General features: G+C 31.3%; 1 protein-coding gene across 1 annotated transcript; it reads left to right on the top strand.

Annotated features, from left to right (window-relative positions):
- Positions 1-868: 868 nt before the first annotated feature.
- On the top strand, positions 869-19,442 carry LOC128190199 (fibropellin-1-like). The gene is made up of 14 exons (XM_052862146.1): positions 869-1,285; positions 5,025-5,135; positions 5,979-6,092; positions 6,211-6,321; positions 8,137-8,244; positions 13,140-13,247; positions 13,690-13,797; positions 14,004-14,111; positions 14,814-14,921; positions 15,253-15,360; positions 15,989-16,096; positions 16,219-16,326; positions 17,001-17,108; positions 17,372-19,442. Exons 1-14 carry the CDS (start codon positions 943-945, stop codon positions 17,647-17,649), a joined length of 1,929 nt encoding a protein of 642 aa, XP_052718106.1. The 5' UTR covers positions 869-942; the 3' UTR covers positions 17,650-19,442.
- Positions 19,443-27,769: the final 8,327 nt, after the last annotated feature.

Below are 27,769 nucleotides of genomic sequence, written 5' to 3'. Positions count from 1 at the left end.
TCATTTAAAGAAAAACAAACTAAATTGTTATTGGTAACTGATATATATTTAGGTAAATGTAAAATTATTAAAATGCATACATTAAAATTACTGGTTTTAGGCCTTTTGTGTTAACTACCAAGACGTACAATTTTCTCTGGCAAAATGATTAATGATTCATCCCTACACAAGTCTCTCAAATTCGATCTGAATGAATAATTGTGAAAAAATAAGAATGGTTGTAGAAGGTTAGGATATCCTAACTTAAGATGTTCCTAAGTAACCGTCGAGCTACATCTTAAGACGTGTCCTGAGTTGATCTTAGGATGTTCCTAACTTTTTTCCTAAGTCATATCTTAGGAACACACTTAAGTCATATCTTAGGAAAGTTTCGTGAACATGCCTGCAGATCTACACATGTTTACTTGACAATCTTGGTATTTTTATCAATTTCATTTCACGTGCAAATGTACCTAACATGTTTCACACGTGGAAGAAATTTATGTGATTTGGAGACAGAAATATATATTAATCTGAACAGTTGCAGAAAAACGTATATAAGTATATGGAATAATTGAAAGGGAAATGATTTATTTTTGGCATTAAAAGCCTTTAAGTAGATATTGATCCTTTTCTTTAAATCTTTAGATTAAGAGGATTCATTCAGTTGAATAGTGTAAACATTCAATAAAAATATTTGCTCATGTTTTTAAAATTTCATTGACATATAAATCTAATGCTTTTGTCTGAGATGACAATCACGTTTGTCTTTAAACTAGATTATATAGACATGAGGATTTTGAATTTCAATAGGAAGAAAAGACTTATTTTTCAGCTAAGATAAAGCAATGATGCATCTTTATTCTTTCACTCGTTGGGAATATATCGAGACTGGTTCACATAAACCGGGAATAGTCCACTGTCATTTTCTAAACATAAATAATTCAACTAATTGTAAGACAAATGTTTCGGTCATTGTTGTTCCATTTGATAAACGTTTACGTACTGTTTACAGTAGAAACTCTTGATCAATGTAGAAAAGACTGTCTTGTTGATCCTTGGAGTTCCTGGGGAAGCTGTTCTGGTCCTTGTGGACATCAAAAACAAATACGAGGACGCAAATTGTGTTGTGATGAAGCATTAAAACCTTGGAATTGGGAGCATTGTTTACAGCACTGTAATTTGCCTAACACTTTTGAAAATTTGCAATTCAAACAGTGTCGTGTTTGTAAAAACGGAGGAAAGTTGCTCTCAATATCTTATCCTTGTATTTGCAGTTCACGGTACAAAGGAGATTGTTGTGAAGGTAGGAATGAGAATATCAAATCGCCAAACCAGCTCATGATCATTGCTAATCCTGGAAAAACATGAACGTCGATAGTTACATATAATTTTTAGTTTGATGTTAATGCAAACGTGTTCGCATTTTGCATACATTGTTCAGTACTTTTATAAACAAAGAATTGAAATCAGTCAGTCATATTCGTTTAAGTCAGTTTTTGCTATTTGCAAACAAGGATACAGGCTTAACTAATTTTTTGTAAACATATTGTAATCAGACAGCCATGCTATGACCTTGAATTGCTCGTATTACATATTGGTCACTATGATACATTATGTACTTATGTACATCTTGATACTGCGCAATGAATTGTGGTAATGATAACTAACAGAATGAACTATGTGACTCTTGTACATGTAGCACTGCGTAGTATTCCTAAATGATATTCTAAAACCAGGTGCATAATACGGGCATATAAACATATATAATTGAGAGTTTATAAATGTCATATTTTGCGATTCTGTGTCTGCATTGATATCTCTGGCACTCTATATTGAGTCATGTATTGCATATTCTAAAAAAATAACCTTTGTAACCTTTTAAACCATGAACTAATGTATACTTTTATATATGATATTTCAATATTGCACGCAAGCAATAATAATGCGTCATAAAGGTGGGACACTCAAAGCCTGCGTCCAAATACTCTTAGTCCTAAGTGAGGCTAATTAATTCTGGTACAGTAAAATCCAAACTGAAAATATATAACAATTTATCAACAAATTGTCATTTTTGGCATTCTGTGTCCGCAATGAATGCCCTGATATTGCAAGTTAGTTCTGTAATGCTATTTAACCTTTGTAACCTTAAGCCATGCATGAATGACTGTATTATGCGTAAGCGATGCATCACACCTAGGTGGGGGACTCGGACTCGGAGACTCACAACCTGCATTACAATATTATTTCTGACAGTTCTTATAGTTTTGTTGCCTTATTTAGATATAAAATATAACTCTGGAATTTGAACACTATATATTCACTCAGGATCATCGTAGATGGGCCGAACAAGTCAGGACTGTCCATCATAAGTAAAATGTTATATATACCCATGTAAAATGATGTTGAGCAGATTCTTTGATTGGGGGTGCTTTTAAATGTTGTAACTTTGACAATACGATCACGCTTTAATAAAATGCTTGTGAAAGAACTACTGTAGGCATGCTTATGAAAATTTCTTATGATACGTCTTAAGAGATATCTTAGGGTATATCTTAGGACGTATCTTAGGACATTCTTATGACATCTCTTAGGATGTAAAACGAAAGCGTCTTAGAAATGTATTAGGTTAAGATGGCTTAAGTGTCATCTTAATTTTTTTCATGTACAAAACAACGAGTTTGCCGTTGTGTTACGTGTACAATTTTAAATGATAATGGAGAAACGAGACCATTATAATTAAGCGGTCAATACCAATGGCCAAAAACTTGTTTTATTATAATCTAATACAAAATATAAAAAAAAAAACAATCAATGATATGAACTTATTTTCAGCACTACTTCGTCGTTTTTAGAACATCTCTCTCTCTCAAATAAAACTAAATTTTTGTGTAATAAACAGTACTCAGTAGACCTAAAATCAAGGAACAATTCCATTGTTTAGAAACCATATAAAAAGGCTGTGCAGTCAGTGCCATGTAGTACATGTACATGCAGAATGGGCGGAACACGAAACCTAAACTTCTCAGAGGCCGAAATCCAAATATTATTAAACGAAGTTGAGAAAAAAAGGACCGTGATTTTTTCGAAATTATCTAATATCGTCACCAACAACCAGAAAAAAAAGAGTTTGGGAAAGTATATGTGATAAAGTAAACTATGTGAACACAAACGCCATGTCAGGACTGTGGAAGAGGTTCGAAAGAAATTCTCAACATATACAAGCGATACAAAAAAAATAGTGCCATTGTAAAAAATAAGTTTTAAAGATGAATTGTTGCAAATGAACGAATCATGAGTGCTACCTGGCCATTTAGCAACAATGTTCAAAAATTTCTGTTTAGAATAACATTGGCATTGTACATTGATGGAATGAAAATGTTTCCTGTTAACACAAAGGCGTTCGTCGGTAGTTTGAGCTTTTATTTTGATGTGAGTGCAATCTTTTGCGTCGATTGCGTTGGGGGATCCCTCTATCTCATGAAACCCACGTTTAATTTCATTCAGGGCACCTTGATTTGTTGGCATAAATATGTAAGTGTTGGCTACTCTTACAAGGCATTCAATTACATCACTGAGTACATACGATACACTCTGCCGAGAAATGTTATGAATGTCACCAGCTACAGCCTGAAAACTTCCAGTGGCGAAAAACCTCAGTTGAAAAAACCATAAGGCAGCAACCATTTTTGTTTAGTATTAAACAAAGATATGTCTAAAGTCAAGCCCTTGTTTGTCTTAAATTTACGATAGTTCTTAAGAAGGCTCTTAAGTTGAGACATCATCGATGGACTGACTTAAGAATAAGACGTTGCTTAAGTTCATCTTAAGATATGTCTTAGTCTTAAGACACCTTCATAAGCATGCCTGCTGGTCTTGGTGCTTACTAAGTTTGAGCTGACCCTCAAGTGGATCTATTAGACGGAAGGGTTACAATATAGTGTCCTTTTTGTTTTCATCAATTAACAAACTATAAAAAAGGTAAAAGAAATTTTTCTATTGTGTCATTTTTTACAGAAATATCTTAAAATTAAGAATATAATTTTTTTTCTTATTTGTTTCTGTTACATTGCATCGTAAAGCAATGGGTAAGAACGTTAGCTACAAGACCTTAAAGCCATGATCATGGCTTGGAATCTTGCTGCCATTAGCTTTTATAATTTTTACCTTTTCTTAAATGCTGGTAAAGTACATCTAGCATGAGCCAGCGGCCTTTTATCATATTCCAAAGAAAATCTCAAAGTCAAATGATTAATTTTGAGTATGCAAAATTAATTTATAAAGCATTACCCGACGATTAAACTTTACATGTAACACTGTTATGGATATAGAAATTGAAAAAGAAAAAAACCTAAAGCTAATGATTGTAAAAAAAAAACACATCAGAATATTAAGGCGTCTTTCCCCCATAACATTTATCCCTCCCCCCCCTACTATTTGACATTTAAGACAAAAGACATGTATGATGAGCTTCAAAACATGTATAAGGTATTTACTAAACATACCTAACTGCAATGTAGGTGGCTCTTGTGGTATTAGTGTAATAATACCTTATCTAGCTGCTCCTTAAAGTTTATCTCTGATAAATTGTGTACTAGACATCTAACAGACAAACTGAGCGCCTGAATATGATTTGCAAGAACATTTTTTTAATATCTGAAATGAGATAATTTTTTATAGGATCAGGTAATTAATGGCTTTGGGTTTAGAGGCTTCGGGGTTAGAATACTTCACATGGCGCGACAACATAAAATCCTCTCTTGGCATCTAGGATGCAAGCTATGTACATGGTAGCTTGACTTGTCATATTGAGAATATGCAAATATTTAGATTAGAATATGATTGAACATTGTACTCATAACAAACATTTTAAAATGCGTAACCTTTGCGTCATGGTTCTGTTATTTGAAGACTATTGGGAAAACATTGCAGGTATTTATCCGCAAAATCGTTTGGTGCATCGAGTTAAATAAGGGGTTCTAAAAGTATGTGAATGTGTTGCATAAAAATATTCAATAATTGACTGGCACATTGTTATGTTTTAGATGAGGTGAAATGCAGTGACAACCCATGTAAACATGGAACGTGCTCTGACCATACATCCTCCTTTGTCTGCACGTGTTATCCTGGGTACAAAGGCATAGACTGTGACACTCGTGAGTATATATTTTCTGGGGAAATACTTTATAAATTGTAATCCTTTTTGGCTAAAGAAGTCTAAAGCAATGCCTGCTATCTAAAGCACTGTAACGCTGGTCAAAGGTGTGGTTTAAAAAAAATTGCAAAATAGACATATGCACGACTACTATACATGTAAAATATATCCATATTTATTCTTATTTTAACTCACTTGAAACTTGAGATCTTCTTGATTAAAAGTCGAGAGCCTTAAAAAACGATAATATCTTTGAAATAAATAGAAAAATTACCGAAATGTGATTTTTTAAAAATTATATTCTAAAATGTTCTGACCAAAATTTGAACAAATTCTATGGGATTTTAAAATTTTGGAATATAAATTCCACATGGAAAATTGGTATGAGAATTCAATTCCTGTACAAAAATACTATTATCCCGAAGGAAATAAGATTAATTTAGAAATTACAAAAAAGCATACACAATGCTCTAAATATCATGCCGGAAAACAATCTATCCATTAGGAATTTTTATTTTTCTGTGGGGTTTTAATTTTAAAGTATTTAGAAATAAAAAAAAATGTTCAATGCTCATTTCGAAGAGAGATTACATAAGGTAAATATGTTTAAATTTAGAAATTGCACCTGAGATGGATGCAAAACTAACACTTTGGCAGTAGCATAATTACCTAGCACATGCTTTTAAAACAAATATCAATACTATGCCTATTGGCATCACCAACATAATAGTAATTTTACATCAAATAACTGTAATAAAACAATAAAAGTACGCAAATTTTCAAAAAACAAAACAATGACGATACTTAATTATTAGAGCCATAATTGTCTAAATCTTCAAACTAGGTAAGACATGCAGCGACGGAATAACCTGTCAGAACGGTGGTTCTTGTCAGGACAGATCGAATGGGTTCCAATGTCACTGCTCGAATAGGTTTCTTGGAGAGTTCTGTGAAAAAGGTAGGCTAAACAATACTATCTATTGTAATCCCACTTAAAACCATAAATGGAAATTTAAAAATCTTTTAACGTTAGACATGTAATAATATCTTACCAAGTGTTTGTTTTAATTTTGAAGCTATAACATGCAGTGATTCCCCATGTCAAAATGGAGGATCGTGTAGCAATACAGGAAGTTCGTTTCAGTGCAAGTGTCTTCCTACCCATACAGGAAATTTATGTGAAAAAGGTATTTAGATATTAACCGTAAAACCTTTCCGTTAAAATAAAATTTGTCATTTGTTGAAAACATTACACAGGCTGTTTTATGTTGGTCAATGTATGTGTATCAGATAAATGATTACATCTGACATCCTTTTATTCAACTTGATACAAAAAGATATAATGCAAATATGAGAATGAATGTGTTTGGTTACATGTACATATAAAAGTTACCCTTATGCTGTGAATTACAGTGTATAATGCTTAATTTGATCATGTAACAAAAATATCAAATATTAAACAATTAAAAAAAATTATTTTTCCTGCCAGGAACGTAAAGCCTCCTCATGAATATCAATCTATCACGTGATATCGACAACTAAATTTAGTCAATCATACAGAAATGGTGGAGGGTCAACACCTTCATAATTGTTATAGTTCCACAGAGGAAAGGATAATTATATTTTTTCAGTAAAGCATAAATTTGTCCAATATACAAGCACAAAAAACAATAACACAAGCATGTACATATATTTCCTTTAAACAACGACGTAGACTGATGTGTTTTCCCCTAAGGTATATTTTTAGTTCGTATAAATGAAATCTATTTAAACACGCAAAAGTAAGGGTATCATGAATGACAAACATATTACACTCATAATAAATGTACATGGTACATATTCCAAGTAAAAAATCTTAAGTATATTCCGAATCAAGACGGGTAAGTAATTAGGCAAACAAAAACAGCCACGTGATTTCCGGAGGACAGGCGCAATGAGGTCAGTTTGACTCTTCCTTTATCAATATTCATGAAAAGGCATTATTTTTCCTGGCGGGAAACTAACAATTAAGAATTTGTATCTTTGTGACGATATGAAATTCAAAACTCTAATTTACAGAATAAAGGTAACGTTTATAAGTAGACAATCACATGCGTTTCCTAATTCATTTAAAATTGACGCAAATTATAGCATGTATAGCTTTAACTAAAGTTTTGTCAATATTGAACAATAACGGTATATTTGGCACATAAAAAGAAGACCAACGCATTTTTTCAACTTCTGAAATCTGAAAAGTAGGCACTGAAGCCCCTTCATTTTACTTTTGTTCTGCATCAACGGTTCCATCTAGTCTCTGAAAATTCACTTTGATTTAAGATAAATGATGAAATAATTTACGTATCACAAGATTACTAAATTATAGATCAATATTTTAATCGGTTGCATTGGCGCGCTAACAACTTGACCATCTTGACAAGCAAAAATTTCCTTAAACAGCGGTCTATCAAAATGTCCGACGTTCATCGGTTTCATGATCCTCATCATAGATTGAACAAAAAAACCCAGCAACTGTTGGGTTTCTTTTACTATTTGATCATATATTGTAAAAGAAAAAAAATAGTTTAAAATTTTAAACAGACGAATTTCATGGTGAACAACATTTTCTTGCGAGAAGTTTTCCAGAGGAGATCATGTTTTAATTAATGAAACCATGCAACCACACTATAATGCATTTGATTTGATCTATTAGTGACCATTTGGCGCTGATATCAGTTCAAATCAAATTGCCTTGAAACGTAGGTTATTCAAACACTTCTATTCAAACCTTTGAGTTACCCCTACTTGTTCATGAAAGCACACCCAAGAAATGGATTTGTTACAATTGCATTAACAACCCTTTGTTTTTAGCGTTTTTTATAATCCATATTCTGATTTGAATGTTTTTTTCTACATCTTAAATTCTTGAGAAAAACGAATTTTTGAAAAATGCATGCAAATATTTTGATTATGCATAGAAGTTATAAAAATACGGATGTTTGAAGTTGTATATTACTTGATTTTAGTGATACTGTGTTCGTCTCAACCTTGCCAACACGGAAGCTGTACAGACACCCCGTCTGGATTCAGTTGTGCTTGTGATGTGAAGTATACTGGTGCTGAATGTGATCAACGTACGTATACTTAAAACCATTAGAGACACCTTTAATTTATGAACCTGATAACCACTTTGACTACTGGTAGTTAAAGGGGCATAGTTATGATTTTGGTTAAATTTATTTTCGCTATTTTTATTGTTTACAACTAGATGATACGCCGCGCAAGCGCGGGAATTAACACTTTAAACACTATTATAATATAATGCTTAATATATTGAACCATATTTTTTTTTCTTTTTTTTAGACACTTTGTTGGTTTTTTTGTTCTTATCTTAATCCTTTAAAATTGAAATATAAAACAAACTGCATTGTTGGATATTTAGAAGCGCGGACAGGGAAGAAAACTCTAAACCGAAATGGATGATATACACATGTACATGTACGTGGCCTTAATCCAGTTTGTTGCAGCTAACTTGAAAAAAAAAAACTAACTATTTTATTCTACATGTATTTATTTCAAACCAGTGAATAGTTTTTTAGTGTATCTCTAAATTTGGTTCTTTAGTTCAATTTTCGACAAAGTTTCTATTACTTTTGCAAAGAAGAATTTCATATGAAAAAGAAAACAATCTGGAGGGGGGGGGTGCGGGGGGAGGGGGAGGTGCATCCCCATTAAACTTTCCGGATTTATGCATATATCGTTCATCCATACAGTATAGCAATCCCAACTTCCCGAGAAGTTGCAATTGACAGTATATAGACGTAGAATACAAAAATGAATTATCGGTTCATTAACGTTTATATTAAGGTGTACAACCAATCTGTCGTGGTATGAAAATTTATGAAATTAAAACACGCTAGGTTATGCATTATTTTCCATTTGCACGCATATTTTAATCCAAAGTTGTCAGATTAAAAGTAGCTGGTCAAGACCGATGGTTAACTCGCCCTACACTTTCCTCCATGATGTCAATTAGTCAACCCGTTTCTAGGAACCCCGTTCTGGAAAGTTCTTTCCATTAATACTAAAATCGTATTCCATTTTATTTAACTTTTTGTATTAATCGAATTCCGATCCAAGGTATCTGCCCGCAATGCATGATTAACTCGTCCTACACTTTTCGTTAATTAGTCTTTCCGCGTTCTTGGTAACTCTGTTCTGGTAAGTTCTATCCTATTCACCAGATGTCGTACTTCACAAGCGACTTAATATCAAAAGCAAAATCGCCCACTAAAGAAACGAATTGACTCATTTTATTTATTCGGCTTAACTTTAATATATTTTCTAAATAGGCTCACCTTAAATATATTAACTCTAAACGTAATCATTCGATATTATTTCATTGCAAGTATATATTTTGATCGAGACTATCCTTGACTCGGATCCGCCAAAGCTTGTCCACCACCTTACTCTTCTTTTTGCTATTTCGGGCTTGTTTATCGAAAATGAAAGTACGTTTATGATTAATTTCACAATAATAAATTTAATAATGATAAAAAATTTGTATTTCAACATAAAAAATTTAAAAAACAAAACAAAAACACAAAAAACACACACACACGATCTGGGCATTGTTTATTTAACGAAGAATTCAAAGCTTTGCATCCTGCTTATGAATCGACGAATGACATTAAAATTTTGATCGACTATTAGAAATTCCTTACTGCAGCATTGCAAACACTAAATACAGGAAAATGCATTTTGATCAAAATCGTGACCATTCCCTTTCAATTAGGGATTCACTTAATGTAATAATAATTTTATATTAGTACATAAACGCTACATCATAATGTTATATGATATGTATTGTTAAAATTATATAATTGAAATCCATCGATTATATCAATTCTTTTAAAGATATTCTTAAAACTTCAAACACTTCGTCAAATCCTTTTAAAAATTGACATTGAAGCTATAGATTTAATGCACTTCTATGTGCATTATTTCAATATATATTTCACTGTATAGATATTGTATTTTTTACTGAGGTTCCATTTTGAGAAAAACTTTTTAAAATATTGCAAACACTAAATACAGGAAAATGCATTTTGATCAAAATCGTGACCATGCCCTTTCAATTAGGGATTCACTTAATGTAATAATAATTTTATATTAGTACATAAACGCCACATCATAATGTTATATGATATGTATTGTTAAAATTATATAATTGAAATCCATCGATATATTAATTCTTTTTAAGATATTCTTAAAAATTCAAACACTTCATCAATTCCTTTTAAAAATTGACATTGAGGCTATAGATTTAATGAACTTCTATGTGCATTATATCAATATATATTTCACTGTATAGAGATTGTATTTTCTATTGAGGTTCCATTTTGAGAAAAACTTTTCAAAATATAAAAATCTGGGGTTTTGTAGGAAGAAAAATCAGTGGAAATGATAGTAATGTTTCTTTGTATGGACTCTGTATCGGGGTTTTCTTCATGAAATCAAGTGTTAAGTATAATTTAATGTGTATTTTCCTGTGGTTACGTGTTCATCTACCCCCTGTGTCCACGGAACTTGTTCTGACACACCGTCAGGATTCCAATGCTTATGCGATATACACTACACGGGTATCAAATGTGATGAAAGTATGTAGGCCATTCAAGTAAAAGTCACCTTTCCAATCCTTTTGCAACATGTGAAAAGTGATAACTTGTTTGTTAAGGCATAAAAAATACATGATATTGATTTCTTTTATATGTATCTAGATTTTGTTTTTAAATTCTACTTCAGATTTGCGAAAATATTTAAGAGATAGGGTATTTTTTAAAATGTGTATCAAGATATAAATACAGGAAGGTCACGCGATCAAATCCCTTAAAACGAAAAGGGTTTATCATGTGACCAACACGTAGATAAATTTTTATTTACATTGATAAATAATACCTTATGTCTTATATTTACATTTATTGCAAATTATGACGATAACATTGCATCATACGTCCTGATGACTTATAAAGCCGCATCCATTAACACGACGTTACGAAAAACCTAAAAATATGACACTTCATTTGACAAGACACTACTTTTGCATTTTAATAAAGTAAAACAGTAGAAAATTCACTTGTACAATTGAAAAAAAACAAAACGATTGAAGCGTGGCGAAATAGTACCATTTCCGTTGAAATCGCGTATTGAAAGAAGATTTAGAGTCATCATAGACACTTTCCGAGGATTTTCTATCACAAAATAAGATTCAAAAGCATAAAGAATTTCCTCAGACATTGTAGAGGCAAGCTATTCTAATTTCTTTTACGGAACAAAACAAACAGAGAGGCAGAAGGAGTTAAATTTGACCTTAATTGACTGAACACGAAAGGTTGGTGATCTTTCGTTTGCGATTTTGATTGACTAAACACGAAAGGTTGGTGATCTTCCGCTTGCGATTTTGATTGAAATTTGCTATAAAAGTCAGAAACTAACTATAACTGCTTGAAGTACTTCGATAAATTGCGATTGTAATTTTTAAGAACGCTTTGTTGCAGTGTTGACCCATAAACATCTTTTTACGTGAATTTTAAGCCACGATCATTTATCCCCGTAATGAATGTTGTATTGTTAAAAAAATGCATAAAACTTCGTATAACAAAGTACAGACCATTTTTTTCCCACATATTTTATGCTTGTAAAGTTTGTTGAAAGCTACAGCAGTTATTATTATAACACTGTATCACACACAGGGTACTAAAAGATTAAAATGACGAGTTTTATTATGAGCTCACAAACGCTGAACGCTGTATACTGCAACGTCACAAGCGCTAATCAAAGTTCACGCTTGTGGCTTTTACAGTGGCGGCCCTTCTATTTATATGAACTTTCCCTTAGGATAAAATAGGATTTGCAGCTATGAGACTGTATCTTTCAAAAAAGAATGATTCAATGCTTAAAATTACGTTTTTCTTAACGATAAAAAAGTAGTAGCATAAATTATTCATGCACTACTTTGACCTCTTGATCCAGGCTGAAAAACAGCGGATTGCGCAAACTGTGTTATTTATATAAGGCAAAACATTTGCAAATGTAAATATATAAGAAAATGTTACAATTATTCTTTTTTCTTCTTAGATACGCGTTTTATATAGGTGATTTTTATCCACGATATAAATTTTCAAATGAGTAAATGACTATAACTGTTTCAAATCTCAGTTGTCCTACACAGTAAACAGCTCTCTTATAAAATGGAACAAATAATATACAAATATTGACTGGGGTTGAGGGCAACATTGATTATGTTAGCCCCCGAGGGACGAAATATTGCCCGACGCGAAGCGGAGGGCAATATATTCGTCCCAAGGGGGCTAACATAATTAATGTTGCCCGAAAATACAGTCAACATTTGTTTTGTTATATGAAGAAACAACCCAAAATTTAAGAAATTAATTGAAAACAGATCGCCGTAATTTTCTCAGCTCAACAAAGAATTCACGAATTCAATTTTGTGCAAAGTTCATTTCCAAATTATCCTCAGCATCAAACGGCTACTGGTGATATTCCGCCTACCGTAAGAATTAACATACAGATGTTCTACCTGATTTTACTTCACAGTAATTCGCAAATCCTTATATCCGTTATGATAGCAAACCATCGCATTGCGCGTCCGTTGTTTACTTGCCTTGACTGACTGTCTATAATGACGTCACCTGGTTTTGGAGTCGTGAGGAGTTATTCGCGTCATCGTTTACGAATCAACAAATTAGAGCCGATTATTTGAAATAGAGGGAATGTTCTCTAGATATTATTCCTAGCCGGTCAATATCAAAAATATATTGACCGGTCAATATTTTTCGGACGAGCTAATATTACAATTATTGACTATTCGTCTATATAGAGTTATATAGTGAGAAAATACTACTGAATATAACAATATGTTATAATGCCTTTTGTACGAGCAATTTATAAACTAATATGTATTTAATGTTTTATACTAGTATATGCAGCCTGTTTTTGCTCAATTTAGTTATCAAATGTGTGAACAGTCCGTGTGTACATGGTACTTGTCAGGACACGATTACAGGATTTACTTGTAACTGCGACCCAAAATTTTCTGGAATCACTTGTGACACTCGTAAGATTATAAACAGTTGATTATTGCAAATCATTATTATATTTTATCTTTGATCATTTTACCTTTTACAAAATTAAAATGCAACCCAAATTTGTGCTGCCTTCTTTGTGACATCGCATTTCTTTCCGTTACTCTAGTTATTCATTGTAATTTTTCATGCAAAAAATTGTTTTGATTTCCATTTAATTTTTTAGCTTTAATGATGTAAAGTTATTACTTAATATAAAAGTTATTACTTAATATATATATATATATATATATATATATATATATATATATATATATATATATATATATATATATATATATATATATATAAAGATGATCATTAAAGAAAAAATATACAAGTACATTTGTATTTCTGTTATCTTTAATTAGAAGAATAATTATATAAGTAAACAAAATTAATATAACAATTAAAATTAGAATTTGATCATTTTAGCCATCAAATGCACATCTTATCCGTGTATCCATGGAACCTGTTCCGATACCCCACTGGGATACAACTGTCGCTGCGAGGAAAAGTACACAGGGACCAAATGTGACAGTCGTATGTATACATGTTCGTTTAAAAAATAGTGATAGTAGTCAACTCAATTGCAAGTTACCTTGCATGTGCTCGTAATATTTTTATTAATTCTTCAAACAATTAAAAAAGTCAAAAACGAATTAAGACGTTATATGATAAGCTGAACAATTCTTTTTAAGAGTTCTGAATGAAAACTGAGGCAGTGAATTCAAATCATTTGATTTCAGTGATACTGTGTTTGTCTCATCCTTGCCTGCATGGAACTTGCACAGACACTCCGTCCGGATTCAGTTGTTCGTGTGACGTAAGGCATGAAGGTGTTAAATGTGGTCAAGGTACGTATATTTAACTCTTTTTTTTCACAATATTTTGGTTTCTGTTTAGGCGACCGTCATTTGAATGTAAAAAAATAAATTAATGAATTAATGAAAAAATCAATAATTGAGCAATGATTTATATTGTATCGTATTGTATTATACCATAACATCGTATCGGATCATAAATGAAACCTTCTCTAATACTGTTTATTACATTCTGATACAAACCATGTAAAATAAATTAAACTGTCAAATATATAAAGCGTTAATTTAATGTTCGCGCTTGGTACAAAGAGTAAACATAGTTGACACATGTAATGTACTTTGGTCATATTCTCTAATTAATCAAGAAGTGCCTAAACGTACAACCATAATTTGTTTAAAATAATAATGCTTCTTATAATCAAACTAAAGAAAATATCGTAGCTACAAAAAAAGTGTTCTTGTTAAATTATCCTTTTTTATCTAAAGCTTATATACATGTAACATCACGACGGTTCAATTCTAAAAAAAACATTAACAATAGTTTTGTGTGATCTTTAAATGTAAATTAATACTGTGTTTGTATGGATTTGCCAATAAAGTACTACATATTTATCATGTAATATACTGAAGAAAGAAACCAGGAATTTAAGCTAAAAATCTTATGGATTACCAGTTTATAAAAGCATTTCCGCCTTCCCATGATTCTTTTGCAATATCTGATTTGGAATTTTGCAGTGGTAAAATGTTACTCAAACCCCTGTGTCCATGGAACATGTACCGATACAGCGACAGGATTTCAATGCTCGTGTGATACATTCTACACAGGAAGAAAATGCGATAAAAGTATACTTTGTAAAATTTGTTAATTTTGTACACCACAAGGTGAACAAGAAAATTCTTTACCTTTTAAAATATAGAATCAACTGATCATCGTCGCAATAGTTTTTAAAGTCGGTTGAATTATAATTCATTGCACTTAATTTGAACAAAAATGGAGGAAGTTTCCTTGTTGATTCGAGATAAAACTTAGTTTTTAATCATATTGCATATTTTGTTACTGTAATGCAATTATTACCTTGTAATCAAAGGGTTAGTCACTAGCATTTAAAAGCTCTGTTGTTAAATATAGGGTATTATTTATCGAATCGTATTCTCGGTTTTTTTGGCTTTCTAGGCAAAACATGCTCTTCGAATCCTTGCATTCATGGAACATGCAATGATACAGCCTCTGGGTTTAAATGCAACTGTGAAATTGCTTATACAGGTGCACTTTGTGACACATGTAAGTCAAATAACATTTTGATTAAAATTGTGAATGTAATTTTTTGGCTAAATGTACCTTGGCGTCCAAATCTTTTACATTTTCCGTTTCAATCGTTGGGATCGGTTCCCATATACCTTTTAATCCTCCTGTAGGCGGGACAGTTCTTTTACAACTGCACTCCTCCTAGTTGTAAATGTTTTGAATGTTATGTGGAAAAGGTCATTGTCACTACATTCTGTGAATAAAAAATAAAATAAAAAGGTAGGTTCTTTATTTGCATCACAGAAGCAGATTGTTAAAAGCATTTTCCTTTAATGCAAAGTCAGAAATCTTGAATATTTGAATAGATACAGCACAATTGGGCCACAAGTGGTGATATCATCGTCAACGTCACACATCAAGCTAAAAATCATGTCTGTGTTCGAGATATGGATCAATTTGGGCCGAAAAATAATCAGACAAAAGTAATGTTTGACGGACAAAAAGACCGACCGTCTCAATACTTTAGAACGCCAAGAGAACGATGCCTTCCTAAAAGAAAAAAAAAACTGCCTTATCATATTCATTATTTTTCAATTCTATTCTACAGACATTTATTGTATTTCTGATAGTAATTCTTGTTACATGTATATTGCCCTTTTTACAGTAAAAAAGTGTTCCTCAAAACCATGTGTCCACGGAACTTGCACCGATACATCATCAGGATTTCATTGTGCATGTGACACACTCTACACGGGAACTACATGTAATACACGTACGTATAAAAAATACTTCATAATCTATTTATTAGCTTCGGTTTCTTACATCTCCTTCTAACATAAGCATTTGATGGAAACATATTTAAAACACAAAATTTTATATTTATATATTTATTAGGGAAAACATGTGCTTCTAATCCATGCATTCATGGAACTTGCATTGATTCAACCTCTGGCATTAAATGCCAATGTAACGTCAATTATACCGGTACATTGTGTGATACAGGTAAGTTACGTTTTTAATGTTTTAATCAATTGATTTGTTTATTCTTTGCTTGATTTATTCTATTAATCCACAGATGTCGTTATTAACGCATGTTATAAAAATTGTTCAATTTCTACTAAAACTTTTTCAGAGCTTGAGAATCAAATCAATTGAGACTGTTAGAGTGTTGGTTTATGACATTATATGACAAGCCTTTTATATATGTGCATATATATTTCAAATTAAAATAAGACCAACTCTACATTTACAAATCAATTAACATAATAATAATCAATCTGCATGTTGCTGAAACTAATTAAAGTAGTAAATGCATGTCTTTCCGCATCTACTACTTATAGCTCAATGCACATATAATGAATAGACATGTAAATAAAGTAAGCATGGCTTTAACTTTATGATATGACATATGATATTAAGTTTTGGGTATTATACCCTTTTCACAAATATAATTCAGTATATTTATTTTTATCCTCTGGGCATTTTCTTACAGCTGTTTTAATATCTATTGAAATAATGTTACCACACTGAAATGAAATAGCACATCAATCTACTCATTTACATTGAAGCATAGTTTTCTGATTACAAAACTCGTATTTGTAGATCAGTTATATATATATTTTTAAAAAACTTCATGGAATGGTACCTTTGAAATATTTTCTATGTTGCCTTTACAGTAATTACTTGTGCCTCCACTCCCTGTCAGCACGGAACATGCACTGATTCTCCCACAGGGTTTGTCTGTACCTGTGATAGTTCCTACACAGGTATAAGGTGTGACACAGGTAAATATCTCTAAACGTAAGAAAATTTAATATGCTTATAAAACGATGTACCCGATTTGCTAAAGGTCTCACTTACATGTTCCTTATTTATGATAAAACATATATGAAAAATTGGCATATTTTAGTAAGGATCAAAAGAAAAGTAATTTACCTTTCAACACGAAATATTTAAAGGCGTGAATAGGTACGCTTTATGATTTAGAATTTCTTAAAGTTTATTTGTTTTAAAATTTTAATGTTGTTATTATCTTTTCGTTTTTAAGCTTTACCTATAGAGGAGTTCCAGGAACTTCTTTTGCCGACATGGCTTCCTTATTTAGAATATGCCCTGTTAAGCCTGGCGTCACTCACTGGTGTAATGGCTATGGGTTGTATCTGTATGAAATGCTGTCGAGCATTTGGTATCATTAGAGATGACGATGACGACGATGATGAAGATCAGGATGAAAATGACTTCAGGGGATATAAAAGGGATTCTATATATCCACTTGACACCCAAAAGCCGCCATCGTATAAGAAACGCGTAGGGCTAGATTTTTGATGAGATGTAAGAATAAAAATTCAGACTGTACTATTCAGATTATTTTTTGAAATGTTGACTTATTAAACACTTTGCTTATTGACTGAAGTATTTTAGGAGTCGTTTTTCTTATATCGGAATAAAGATAAAAAAAACAGTTTAATTCGTGTGCATCGAAATTAAAAAGGGTCTTTTACCTCTGATTGCATTCTTTTATTTCTTAAAGGTTTGTTTGACATGTTTGTAATATATATAAAAGATTAGTAGCATATTATGATGTACTTGCCACTTTAGTTTTCGACGTTGCTGTATGCTAATTGTTCTTAATTATAAATTATAAAATCAAATCTTAATTCCCAAACGCTTTTATGATTTGCAATATATAAAACTAGTGTTTGTGATTTGATATCTATTGATGTTTTGTGATTTGCACTATGTATTTGTTAACTTATTTCGGACATTTACATTGTGATTTCTGTGACAAGGACTTCATGTAGATATTGCTGATCACTAGTACATATAACATGTTTTTGATTAATGCTATTTTCAGTTATGTTGTGTGTAATTTTATTGCAATTGCTTGTGAATATTTTTCTTTGTGGGCTTTATCCTAATATGATTACACGCATGTGGAGTTTTATCTTATTCATTTTATTCGTTTTTTTATCTTTAAAGTTTCCGATCCATATATATTACGACCTATTTTTTCTAACCTTGAAAACATGTATCCATCATGTATAAATAATCTGCTATTAATTCAAAGCATTGAAGAGTAGAAAAGGATTTACCGAAAGAAATTAAAAAAAATGTTATTAACCAAGCAGTTATTAATTAATGAAGATTGCATTAAGGTCTTCGGAGACAAGCACTTTTTTTCAAATAAAAAAGTAATTACTAAGAATATAAATAAATGCTTCGGTGGAAATATGCATTTAATCATTGGGATTACAAAACCTATTGAAAATGAATTTTATACCTTTTAGATTTTTTAATGAGTGTTTTTTAATAGATTAAAGGCAAAGGGGGCAGCTCTTCAAGAACAGGAAAGGTAATTTATTAGGACATATTCTGCTTTTACATAATTGATACTTAAACATGAAAATTATGTCCAAGTATTCTGAGTATGAATCCCACAGATATCTGTTTGCCTCCAAATTCTTGAATCTGGGACTATTATGGATTGGATACCTTCCTTAAAAGAAATGCTAAACAATATTTATTTTTAGAGTGTTTATCTATGATTCGTATTTTATCAATATTTTCTTGACCTTAATACTTCTTTTTAATAATTTCTTGCAAAAACGTTTAATCATTATTATGAGATAAAAGTTGGGGTTTTTTTTCAACAAACCACCAAAATATCTATAGATACGTAAAAGGTGTTTCTTAGTCTTCTATATAACTGTGTTTCAATGTAGATGAACTTTACTCGTGTGCAAACAACACTGGGTTGAAAAATTACTCTAGTAGACGTTGGTATTATGTTCAGTTTCCATATGATTCATTAATGCTACATGGAGTATCATTGAATATAGAATTTAAAATAGCTATTTATTTTTGTGGGTTTCACCTTACAGTGGGAAATAATTACCTTTAAATATAAAATAAAATACAAAATAGATCTATACTGCTTACCAAATTATTTTTCCTTTACGATATATAGATGATAAAAGTTTTGATATTGTGACCCCTAAAAACCATTAACTACGTACCACATGAAAAAAGTATTATATAGTCTTGGTACATAACAATAATATATTAAACATTTTTGCTTCTATGATCTATTACAAAATATTCCCCAGTAAAGAGCAAAATGTAAAAGAATAAAGACCCATTTGGTTCCCTTATCATAGGGGCCAGCCCCTTTTTCCTGGAATTGAAGGAAAGATCATTTGAAAATAAAAACATTTTGTTCGACAAGTTTTTTTTATAATTTTTAACCATTCGGATTTTGCACAAGTACTCTGAAATGGAATCAAAATGATGGCAAAATTTATGTTGTTTCTGTCTATCTTTTTGAATTTTGTAAATATTTCTGTTTCTACTAAAAAAAAAGACGAAAGAACATTAATTTATCTATCAAATTTATGCAGTTTTTGGAAATCAGGGCTGCGTTTTACAAAAGAACTTACGACCAAATTAATGAATGCTAATTAATCACAAACTAATTAATCAATGATTTATTCTCATGATTGTAAAATTATCATGGACATCGGAGTAGTTGTATAAATACAATTCTCTCTAAGTTTTGATTTTTATATATCATTCCATGAGACTGACAATATTTATGACTTTGTCATAAGTTCTTTTGTAAAACGCAGGCCAGGTCTTCAACTAATCTGTTGGATTTTCCATGGATACCAAGAGTACTAGTCGCGCCCCATTGTTAGCGGCCCATTTTTCTATTCATATGAAGCAGAATTTATTCAAAAACAAACTTGTACGTGAAAAAAATAAATCACTCGCCATGGCCTTGAACTGAATAATCAGGTTTATCGACGACGCATTATCAATTAACAATTGTTACTTCCATACTTACGTCGAATCGATAAACCCAATTGAACTTGCAATAACAGATACCAAAAAGTGTCTGCGTCATTTATTTCTTATTCGGATATTTTACTAGAAAGAGACGATTTCAGTTTTTCTATAGTTACGTTCCTTACTTATGTAGCAATATACTGTAGATACCATATTTTACGAGAGTGCTTTATTCCACGATTCTTCAGATTTGCATTAAATTGCAAGAACATAAAATCGCAAAAACCGAATTTTTACCATAATTCCAAATGTTTTACATCTGCCCGAAAAATTTAAGCGAGAATTTAAAATTAGCAAGGTGTGCTTCTCGCCATTTTTCCCGTTTAAATAGTAATTCACAGTACCGTCGTCACCTGCATGTGGAGTGTTTGTCTCTCAGTAATGCGATACGCAAGGACATGCTCTACGTATGAACAGTTTCTAAAGCGTGGCCAGCTACTGACAAACAAGTTTAGGGAACAGTTCTATCAACAGTCTCGACTGAAGTCATCTTTTTGCACGTTATATGGTCGATACAACGACCTTGTCAGCAAAATTAATACAATTTCTACTGGGTCGCATGCTGACTGATGTTTTTCATATTAATTGTTAGACCATAACTATTCACCTACTTGTCTACGAATTTTCCCGTTTTTCCCGATTATGACAAAGAGCACACTGCAGGTGTGACCGGTCAGCAGAGGATGCTCACTCCTCCTGTTTTGTATTTTTTGTTGCTAATGATGAAGTTTTTAATAGTGTGGTATCAAATATTAAATTCTAGTAATAGAACGTGTCCAATGCATATCATATAAAGATTAAGACTGACCCTGCGTCTGAACCAAACATTCAAGATTTGCTTCACTGAGAAAGAACACGGAGAATCATTTAAATAAGAAGAAAGACCTAAACAAATAGCATATAAAATAAAAAAAATTATCAGAAAAATCTAAACAAAGGAAACAAGGACCCCACCACCCCCCCCCCCCCTCCAAAAAAAAAATCTATACCTGTAGCAAGACTTTGTGAAGATAATAAATCTTAAGCCAAAATTGATTCAGTGAAAGCTACTCTTTCTTTAAGATAATCTCCATTATATATAAGAGGAATTACGCCTTATTCAGGTAAATTTCCACAATATGTTATCTGTGACGCAGTGTATATGAGTTATCAATACTATTGAACTTTTTTGTACAAAAGTATAAGAATCAACGCTCTCCTGTATTCTGCATTTGAAAGGTTTTAATCATGGGGTATACGTACAGATCAGTACTATTTCAACTACTATTGTACCGGTTCCTAATTTCACTAACCAAAAATGAGGAGCAGTGTAAACCTGATGGGTCTGACGACTGCCATGTTTTCCCTTGGCGATCTTGGGGCAGTTGTATTGGTATTTGTGGACATCAAAAACAAAGTCGAGAACGTGTGCTCTGTTGTAATGCTAGAGTAATACCACATAATATTGAGCATTGTTTGCAGCATTGTGGATATCTAAATGATTTTGAGATACTTCAAAACAAAACTTGTCTTGTTTGTGAAAATGGAGGTACGCTCTCCTCAATATCATCTTCATGCATATGTGGCCCACGCTATATCGGTGATTGTTGTCAAGGTAGGACTTGTACTCTGGTGCAATTTTTTTTTTAATTTAAACGTAATTTTGGGAAAAAACTGTTAAAAGTTGAATATTCAACTTAATTTTATTTAAGGATGACGTTTACTCAGAATGAAAAAAAAATCCACTGATGATAATGAAAAACCATCTATTGTGTGTTATAGACCTTTGCTTGCATTGTTATTTTTCACTTTCAGAAAAGTAGGTCAATGACCTACTTTTTGAGTTAATGGCTATTGAATATTTATTGAAAAATCAAGAAAAATCCCATAAAAATGTATAATTATAAAAATATTACAAATAATTAAACACTTTAAAAAATAAGATACAGTTTACGAATGGTAGTGGCACTAAATAAGTACACAACATTAAGATTTCAGCATCAATTTTTAAAAATAATTCAGTCCGAATTTCCTCTATCAGTTTTCAAATCACTACCCATTTTTGATTCAATTTTACAAAAAATTGAATGATGATAATACAAAAACATTTATGATATTGAACTACTTATATTGACCTTATTCTGTTGGCATAAAATTTATATGAGGTCAATGATCAAAATTTTGAGATATGATGTCCTTTATCGTTTTTAAGCATTTTTAAATATTATTATTATTCGTGCCATAAGATTATTTTAATGAATAAGTGAGATAAAACCAACGGAAAATATGCAAAATTACGTAGACTTAAATATAAAATCCTAACTTTTAATATTAGACTACTGCCAAAAAACTTTTAGCAGAAAACAAAATCTGCAAAATTTAGTCCGAATTTCCTCTGTTTGGCTAAAAGTCAATTTTTGTTTGAGCATAATTCCATAATAAAGTAAAACTATTGAATGTTTTGTCAATAATAATTCATTTCATAAATACTTTTTGTGTTTAGAACAAATTTTACTCATTACATTGAACTTTTTAACAATCGGAGTTTGAGAACTCAAACCCTGAGTAAATAACACCCTAAAATATAATATTTTGATTTATTGCTATGATTCAAAACTTCAATATTGATATCATATTAAACTTTTAAATCAGTCTTTATTCAGGCACTGAGTTATAATGAATTTGTTTCTTTTCCAATTAAGTTAAATAATTTCTTATTTATAAAACAACAATTACTAGCTAAATAGCGAGGTAGTAATGTTGAGATCTGAGATTAATATTTCCAGTTATTATGGGGTTTTGTTGTTAAGATTATGAAGGGCCCAATAATTTATCAATTATCAGATCAAAATTTAGGCAATAAATAAAAAACAATTCCTATAATATTATAAATAATTTATGATTATGTGGCTATTTGTTTTGTTCTGGTTTCTAAAAATTTTAAACTCAAATTATAGCACTTTTACACAACATTAATAAAGAGTTTTTCCGATATACGGGATATTAGCAAACGCGCTATGTTGCATGTAAGTTGTAGTTTGATTAAAAAATAATCAACAGTAATTTCCTTAAAGGTCACACACTTTGTGAACGTGCAATAAATATCTTTTTGCTGATAACGTTATACTGTAAATCGTAGAGGTAACTTAAGTTAGGAGTCTTCTCGTTAACACGGATATCTTATTATGAAATATTCAAAATATTTTCACACAGTCAAACATATCAACTTACCAGAAGACAGCATCAGTTTAATCAAATTACATTTGACCATCTTGTTTTCACAGCAAGGTCAAGTTAGATCGCCATCTTTTTCCTCAATTTAAAGGATGATATAAATTTATGTAGTTTACTGTACTTTGAAGATAATCAAAAAGTAATTTAATTAGCAAATTATATTTTGAAAACACATATTTAAAGCCAAGTATCTATAAATTCAAACTAGTTGAAAAGTCCAGCATTAATGTTTATATGTTCCATAATGCTAAATAGACTCTTAAATATAAATTGATTTTGAATTTTCAAAAAAAACTATTACGCCAATATTCCGCCAAAGCATAATTATACTTGTTAGATTCTATCTTTGAATACTATTTATATGCCACGTTGTATCATTGTGAGACAAACAGAAAAATATGATTATTCAATATTTGTTCATCTTGATTAAAAGAGCATTTAATCAAATATTTTTACAAGTCGTAAAACAGACAAGATTTCTTCATTAATCAGAATAGGTGCACCTTACATTGTTACATGTAGCATGACTATGCTTTCTACTTACCGAAAAAAAAACATCGTAATGAATGCTAAATGATGAAAAAGTAATTTCAAGGACAATAACTAAATATTGTCTGAAGATTTATATTTAATGAAATGTGTGGCTTTAACGTCATTTTTGTAATTTTGAAGATCTTTATCCTACTAGGATAATACATGCTGAGTGGCTTTTAATCATATCTTTTGATAAAGAGAAAAATATATAAAATGTAAGAAAAAATCAATCGGAAGCAAGTCAATTTAAAAACAGAAATGTTGACTCATCAAGTGAACGAGAAATATTGATTGCTTTACAAAGATTAACACAAAGATCACAAAGCGCCGTTAACGTGTAATAAAAAATCTTGAAATCTAAATTCGATACGTATGACAGATGAGATTATTATTTCCTTGATGCAAGATGACCCCCATTCAAAAATTTCATCACGTTTTGAAAGTGTATGATGTAATGACTTGGTTCTTTTTTGAAATTTTTAAGATAAAGCAGGTTTAAAAAAAACAAAATCTAAGGCGATTAACTGCCTTTTCCATGTAAATGTTCCTGTACATGTTTGCAAAAGAAGTTTGTTTTACAAATTCACTGGACAATAATGTACATTGGTTTTATCATTTGCTCGTTAATAGCTGAATACGACTCATAGATAAGCATTGTTAAAATAGGTATACAACCCTTCGATTTTGTAACATCGATTGTACACCCGAAACTCGCTGACAACCGGCAGAGATGGGATACTTTAAAAAGTAATCGATTAAACAGCAATCATTTTGAATTTTAAAAATAACCGATTACAAGCTGATTACATCCAATTTCAGAAGTAATCAATTACATTTGATTACTTTTCCTCCTTAATTCATATTTACTTGTGATTACTTTAGATAACATTACATGTACCAGTATTTGGGTTTATTCTTCGTTTTTTCTTAGTTTCAACATTTAATGTTTAAGAAGAGCAACTAATTTTTGAGGAAGTGTTTGTATGCGCGTGTCCATTTGACATATGACATTTTTTTCTAACCATTTTGAGTTGTGTAAATATCTCTGTGTTTCTAGTAAAAAAAAAAACCAGAAAGAACATTAATTTATCTATCAAATAAGACACATTTTTTATTATAAAAATCAAACAGAAAACTGTTTACATATAATTGACATGTGTTGAACTAAGACTACAAATTGGTATATGTTTTTACTACAATTAACACAATTGTTTGGCATGCTTTGATATTTTAGTGTTGTCTTTACGGAACCAAAGCTGACTTAAAACACAAATGTATTATCATACGCTAAAACACATATCGCATATCTATTCCTTACTGGAACCATATCTACGGTTGAACCCTATTCCCCACAATATCTCTTATGAATTTTAATCTTACAATTGTAATCATAAACGTAATCAAAAATTAATCAAGATTACAGGCCCTTTTTCAAAGTAATCGATTAAGTTACTTTTACTTGTAATCCGAATAATTGATAATAACTGATTACTCATTATTACTAAGCAATCTGTAATCGATTACAGTTGGTTACGATTAATTATTAAAGTTATCCCATCTCTGCCGACCGGTAGTACATTGTATTTCTAACTGGTCTTAGATTTTGCAAGCAAATTTTAAAGATTAACCCGTATCTTACCGATTGGGTTATTATACAATTGTAAAGGTTGTTTCATAGATACCAAATTGACTAACAGCAAGCTTTATACATGCATACAGCAATGCATATACTTTTAAAACTAGGTAATGCTGTAGCCCATCGGGGTCGGAAAGCTTTCACAATGGACTAGGAGTCATCCCCCACCAAATAAAATGAATGAAAAACATTACTAAAAAAGAATCGGAAAAGAGTCCTAAATAAGATGCCATATATGATAAAATAAATTTAATTTGAACATGTACATGTTACACCATTTTCAGTACCTAGCCGTTATTAATTGAAAAGGTTGTATGTAACGTAGCCCCATTACATTTGGATGGAAATGCATAGCTCTATGGAAATTGAATCGCACGCTATGAAAGTCAATCCCCTTTCACAATTGGCACACGAGCACTTTATAACACTTTGCAATCGGATTTGTTCAGAATGTTCCTTGAAAATGGCTCGATATACTAAGTTTATATGCAAAAAGATACTCATTATTTTTCTAAAAACACGGTATTGCACATCACAAGCATCAAACATGGCTACGATTTTATTAAGCAACCCAATGTTTATTTTTTCAACCGCTCTACATGTGGTTGAAGATGAGCGATAACTCTGTTCTGAATATTATCGTTTAATATAAATAACCGCTGTGAAATAAGACATACATCTTTAAAAATTTCATGTTTTAACATAAATCTAAGAAGGCTATTATATGAAAAACGACCAGTACTTACGTATTTTGAGAATATTATCCGAACACTTAAACTTCCGCTCGAAATTTCACAGGAACTGAACAAATATCGGTGAAGTCTCGTGAACTTTTATTCGAGCACCTCTGGATTTATTACATATTGCAGTTAGCAACGATAAAGAAAACATTCCGAACACATTCGCAGGGGTGTTTGAGTTCAGTGTCAAGGGTGCTTTTGATGAAAGAGCATGCAGTTACCTTGAATGCTGTTTGTAAGTCAATTAAAAAGTATGTATGGGATCACATAAAAATCTTTTTGATAGCATATCTACTCTCCTTTTAGCCCTGTTTTGCTTATTATTCACATAAACAGAGATTTCGGATCAATGGTATACGGTGACATTGAACAAAGTTAATTTAAAGGTCATAGCAGATCTACTCATAAGCAGTTTTGGACCGTACATTACTCTCCTTACTATTAATCTTCCTCACATTGAAAGTCAGTATAAAAGAGATAATGAGATTGAAATAAAATCTGGAAAACTTCTAAGTTATAGGTCAGGGTCAAAGCAAAATTCTCTGAAATACGTTTCATACTTTTGTCAATCATTTGAGTGAGGCTCTTCACTACTTCAATAATGTCTAGTTTAAATTGTTATCATAAATTAATAAAAGTATTCACTTATTTAAGCAAAAGGTGGTTAAATCTAGGTTGCATCATATTTGATTTATTTTTGCATTATTTCACCTCTTTAACCATTATTTTTACCAAACAATGGCGAAGCACGAAAAACTACAGATGGCATCATTGTGAAGACATATCATTGGCGAATTGTTTGAAAATGTGTTATATATAGTGTGATGCCGTGTTGTTCAAAACTGTGACAGCGCTTAGCTGTGTTTTCTAGTAGTGAAGCAGCGTAGTTGCTTTTTGCGGAGTGTTGTTGAGCTTGGCAAACATCCTATCCGGACACAATACATTCACGTTTGAAAGTGTAATCGTAGAATATTAGCGATACTTAAACGTTTATTTATTAAAAATTATAAGCAGAAAAGTTATTGTCTCGCGAAGAGAGAAAATGAATACACAATTTAACATGCAGATTTAATCTTTAAGACCCAAACTTAATTAACGTAAGGGAGGTAATTTTGTGTTAACTCTTTTAAACTACAAATAGTCATTAAATAAGATGTTTTGATGCTGATTTTTATAATTTGATTGTGGATGATATGTACTGTATTAAATTTAATTGACAAAATCAGAATATAATCAATTAGTATCGGCTCGTAAAAACTGCTTGTAACAATTGTGTAAAACAGGGAATAAAGTAGGACTGACGATTTTGATGACTACTTTTACTTGGAGGTCTTGGGGAAGTTGTAACGTTAATTGTGGACATCAAAATCAAAGCCGAGGACTAAGTTCTGATATAGCTCTGCTGAAATAGTTCATATTGAATAAAAATAATTCATATTGTGTTTGTGAAAATGGTGGCACAGCGCAATCATAATGT

Source organism: Crassostrea angulata, chromosome 6, assembly GCF_025612915.1.
Source record: "Crassostrea angulata isolate pt1a10 chromosome 6, ASM2561291v2, whole genome shotgun sequence".
Classification (NCBI taxonomy): domain Eukaryota; kingdom Metazoa; phylum Mollusca; class Bivalvia; order Ostreida; family Ostreidae; genus Magallana; species Magallana angulata.
This window is presented reverse-complemented; position numbering and strand designations above follow the sequence as displayed.

What these genes read in the sequence shown, in the direction of transcription:
- LOC128190199 (XM_052862146.1), top strand. Translation starts at nt 943, where the DNA reads ATGTTTCGGTCATTGTTGTTCCATTTGATAAACGTTTACGTACTGTTT. An exon ending in CAAAGGAGATTGTTGTGAAG is followed by an intron (nt 1,286 to 5,024) that starts GTAGGAATGAGA and finishes GTTATGTTTTAG; the next exon opens with ATGAGGTGAAATGCAGTGAC. An exon ending in GGGAACTACATGTAATACAC is followed by an intron (nt 16,097 to 16,218) that starts GTACGTATAAAA and finishes TATATTTATTAG; the next exon opens with GGAAAACATGTGCTTCTAAT.